At 43.5% G+C, this 4033-nt stretch overlaps 1 protein-coding gene across 1 annotated transcript in view; it reads left to right on the forward strand.

Annotated features, from left to right (window-relative positions):
• Positions 1 to 19: 19 nt before the first annotated feature.
• Positions 20 to 4033, forward strand: part of LOC103522442 (ATP-dependent RNA helicase DDX42) — a gene marked incomplete at both ends in the record, with an annotated part of 11092 nt that continues 7078 nt past the window's right edge. Inside the window, 6 exons of the mRNA XM_008487545.2 lie at positions 20 to 136; positions 397 to 694; positions 1063 to 1202; positions 1528 to 1724; positions 2513 to 2538; positions 2864 to 3132. Of these exons, the coding sequence (XP_008485767.2) occupies positions 20 to 136; positions 397 to 694; positions 1063 to 1202; positions 1528 to 1724; positions 2513 to 2538; positions 2864 to 3132 (1047 nt within the window). The remainder of the gene's footprint in view (positions 137 to 396; positions 695 to 1062; positions 1203 to 1527; positions 1725 to 2512; positions 2539 to 2863; positions 3133 to 4033) is intronic.

The raw sequence follows: 4033 nt of genomic DNA on the forward strand, positions 1-4033 counted from the left end.
AAATCCTAAATGTATTTGATTCTACTTGAACAGGTACATGGAAGAGAATCCTAATGCAGGACTTCAAGATAACGACTCTGATGTAGACCTGGAATATGATGAAGATGGAAACCCAATTGCACCTAAGAAGTCCAAGGTAAGAAAATCGAGTTCCAGGTTTTTTTTAGAAGTTTGATAGAGGGAACTGTGACTACTGAGGTCTTATTGCTCCGAAATCGTAGAAAGAATTAGGACAAGTTAGAAGAAAACCAGCCGTTCCGAGAACGAACCTAATCTGTTTAGGATATAGTCCGCCCCGGGCGTTATTCAAACGCTAACTAGGCTGTTCACTTTTTACAGATCTCTAATTGATCATACATTTTACGAATATTAACCCCCTCTTGTCCTATGTTCCAGTACATCGACCCTCTCCCTCCCATCGATCACTCGACCATCGTGTATGAAGAAGTGGAGAAAAACTTCTACCAACCTCACGAGGACATAGCGCGCCTAACTCCCCAAGAAGCGCAAGAGTTACGCGCCAAGTCAGGAATCACAGTGTCCGGGGCAGATCCTCCTTATCCGGTGTCTAGTTTTGGACATTTTGGGTTTGATGAGGTCCTGATGAAGGCATTAAGGAAATGCGAATACACCTCACCCACTCCTATTCAAGCACAGGCTGTGCCCGCTGCTCTGTCTGGTCGAGATATTATAGGTAAGAGAATCTATTTTTTGATATTCTATCTAGTTTTCAAGTTTTGATAGAGGAAACTGTAACAGCAAAGGTCTTATCGTTTGGTAATCGAAGAGTGAAGGAGGGCAGGATAGTAGAAAGCTTGCCGTTCCGAGAACGAACTTATGTGTTGAGGATAAAGTTCGCCCCGGGTGGGAATCAAACCCGCGACCTAGTGCTTACAAGACAAGAGCTAGTGCGGAATTTTGGCCCTGAATAACGGCCGTTCCTCTTCAAGCCAACTAGACTGGCCTTATACATAAGTTCACTTATTTCATCAGATCTTCAGGTGACTAGGCTAGCCAGGTGCTAAAGTTTAGCTCGTTATAATGTTGTTTTAATTGTTTCAGGGGTGGCCAAAACGGGTAGTGGCAAGACAGGGGCGTTTATTTGGCCCATGCTGGTTCACATTATGGACCAGAAGGAATTGGAGCCAGGGGATGGACCTATGGGTCTCATACTGGCACCTACCCGCGAATTATCACAACAGGTAAGTGAATTATGTGTAGTTAGCGACGATTCACCACTCCCCGAATGGAGATCGGATTTGTTTTCTATATATCTCACAACTTTGGGTGCTCACCAACAGCATTGTAGGAGTTTTACTTTTTCTTTTTCCTCTCGTTTCCTCACAACTCCGAGGCTGAGTGGGCGCGCGCCGGCAACAGCCAGTGACCCGGAATCAACTCATTTGCATTGATCCTCTTCTCCTTCCTCGCACCGGGAATCCGACCGGGTCCTCCCGCGTGCAAGGTGAGAGCAGTCGACCACTCACACCATGGGAGCCTGACTCTAATGGATAAAAAGCCATGCAGTCCCATCCTGCAGCACCGCCCTCACTTCCTGGATATCGAAACGCTAATGATAGGCCTATCTCAAGTACATCGGGTCGTGTCAATATTCCTCCCCCGATTTCACCCACCACGAGGCCAAAGCGAGTCTTGGCTAACGGGCACAACCGTTGGAAGTGTACGTTGCCTATGCGGGCGCGCAGCCAAGTGGATCAGTCGAAGCTTTGTCCGAGTGGGGGGCTGAAAACCGATTGCTGGGCCTAGCGACCCCAGGTACGACGCATTATCCGACCCGACTGGGTGACAGCCTGGGCAGCACCCAAACGGTCAAATTACCGCGCCGTAACCACCTTCCTAGTGCTGGATGACAGCTGATCGGTATGTTCGATACGTGCGGATTTGGAGCAAGCATTTGTGTTATCCTACCGTACTCTACTTCTCTTATTTTCTCATTATTCTATCAATTCTTTTCAAAGCGGTTCTCAATGAGGGATCTGTAATTTGCTACGTTCCTTAGTAGCTCCCGAGAGGGAGAAGACGGATAGAGAAGCAGCTGGTTTCGAGACCAACTTATCTGTGTAATATAAACCCGCTCCAGGTAGTATTTTAATGGATTCGAGCACAAGTCAAGTCACAAAAATTAGCCCAGTGTATGCCTTGAGAAACGACATTTGTGACAACTATTCATGCTTGTTTAGACACCTTTCAGCCCTGTGCTGTCCGTTTGAAGAAGGCATATTCGATTGTAATATCCAACCTCAGTGGTGTACTGGTTAGCGCGGTCGACTTTCTGGAGGTTGGTGGTTCAAGTCCAAGTCATAAAATTTAGCATATTACAAAATAAAAAGGAAGCTAATGAACTTTATTTAAAAAAAAACTGAATCGAAGTTTCCCTCTGAGGGAAGAGCTCCAAGAATACTTGCAGCATTCCCCTGCGATATTGTATTAAGCGAGGAACGACACTTAGCACAATTAAAATTCCTTATATTATTTCTGATTTTTCCTACAGAACCTCAAGTCAGATCGTGCGAGAAGGCACCTTTCAGCCCTGTGCTGTCCGTTTGAAGAAGGCATATTCGATTGTAATATCCAACCTCAGTGGTGTACTGGTTAGCGCGGTCGACTTTCTGGAGGTTGGTGGTTCAAGTCCAAGTCATAAAATTTAGCATATTACAAAATAAAAAGGAAGCTAATGAACTTTATTTAAAAAAAAACTGAATCGAAGTTTCCCTCTGAGGGAAGAGCTCCAAGAATACTTGCAGCATTCCCCTGCGATATTGTATTTAGCGTATTGTATTAAGCGAGGAACGACACTTAGCACAATTAAAATTCCTTATATTATTTCTGATTTTTCCTACAGAACCTCAAGTCAGATCGATCTGTGATCACGTGCGGCCGAACCGTCAAACCCTTCTGTTTTCCGCCACGTTCAAAAAACGAATCGAGAAGTTGGCACGAGATGTGCTAACTGATCCGATCAAAATAGTTCAGGGCGATATAGGCGAGGCCAATACAGACATAACGCAGGTCGTGATCAATCTACCCCAGACTCAAAAATTGACTTGGCTCACTCACAACCTGGTTGAGTTTCTTTCGACGGGAAGCTTGCTCATTTTTGTTACCAAAAAGGTGAGGTTTTTTGTTCTATTTATTTATTTTCATTTTGTTATTTCATTTTAAAGGATTTAGGGTTTCATTGACTTTTTAGTCCGTCCTCCCTTTACTATTACAATAGTAATAAAAAGGTATAAGGGACGGACTATTGTATTCGCCTCGGTGTCTGTCACTCGCTCGCTCGCTCGGTCTGTCTGTCTGTCTGTCCCCATAGAAGGACTTATCCAAACCTGGTCGACCTATATATCAAATTAAAGGTCTTTTTACCAGGAACACGAAAATGGTGGTGCAAATTTTGTCCAGAAAACCATAAAGCCAAAAAACAAAAAAAAAAAAACTGTTTTTTGGGGGATTTTTTTAGTTAAAAAGTATCAGCTGTTAAAGTACGAAGACTCTCTGTAGATTCCCTGCTCGTACCGATACTGTTTATGAGCATTACTGTTTAACATATCGTCTTTCTCGACTTAGTAATTCTTCTTAGAAGTATATTCGTATAACTGTGTTCCGTATTTCTTTTTCTAACACTTTAAGGGTACGCCTGGCGTTCGACCCAGGCAGGAGGGCCCTTTGAAAAAATCGGGCATCAAATAAGCTAGCACTAATCCTCTTTTAGTCATGGATACATGGATGGATTAAACAAATATAAGTCAAATAATAGAAGAACTAAACTAAAAAACTAAAATGAAAGTACATTACTAAATTTTAGTTCTGATCTCGGCAAGAGGGAAATAAGGGTTATATGTCCGAGTTCAGTGGGTAGGTAAAATAACCGGAACGAGCCGCATCGAATTGTATCCACGTGCATTTTGGCCAAGGAATTTACTAGCTGCGCTTCACAATAGAGTTTTGAAAGAGCGAAACTCAGTATCAGCAGCGCTGTTTAAAGCTCAGTCTCGGTAACACACTCTTTTACACT

This window comes from Diaphorina citri, unplaced genomic scaffold (assembly GCF_000475195.1).
Source record: "Diaphorina citri unplaced genomic scaffold, Diaci psyllid genome assembly version 1.1 scaffold8537, whole genome shotgun sequence".
In the NCBI taxonomy this organism is placed as follows: domain Eukaryota; kingdom Metazoa; phylum Arthropoda; class Insecta; order Hemiptera; family Psyllidae; genus Diaphorina; species Diaphorina citri.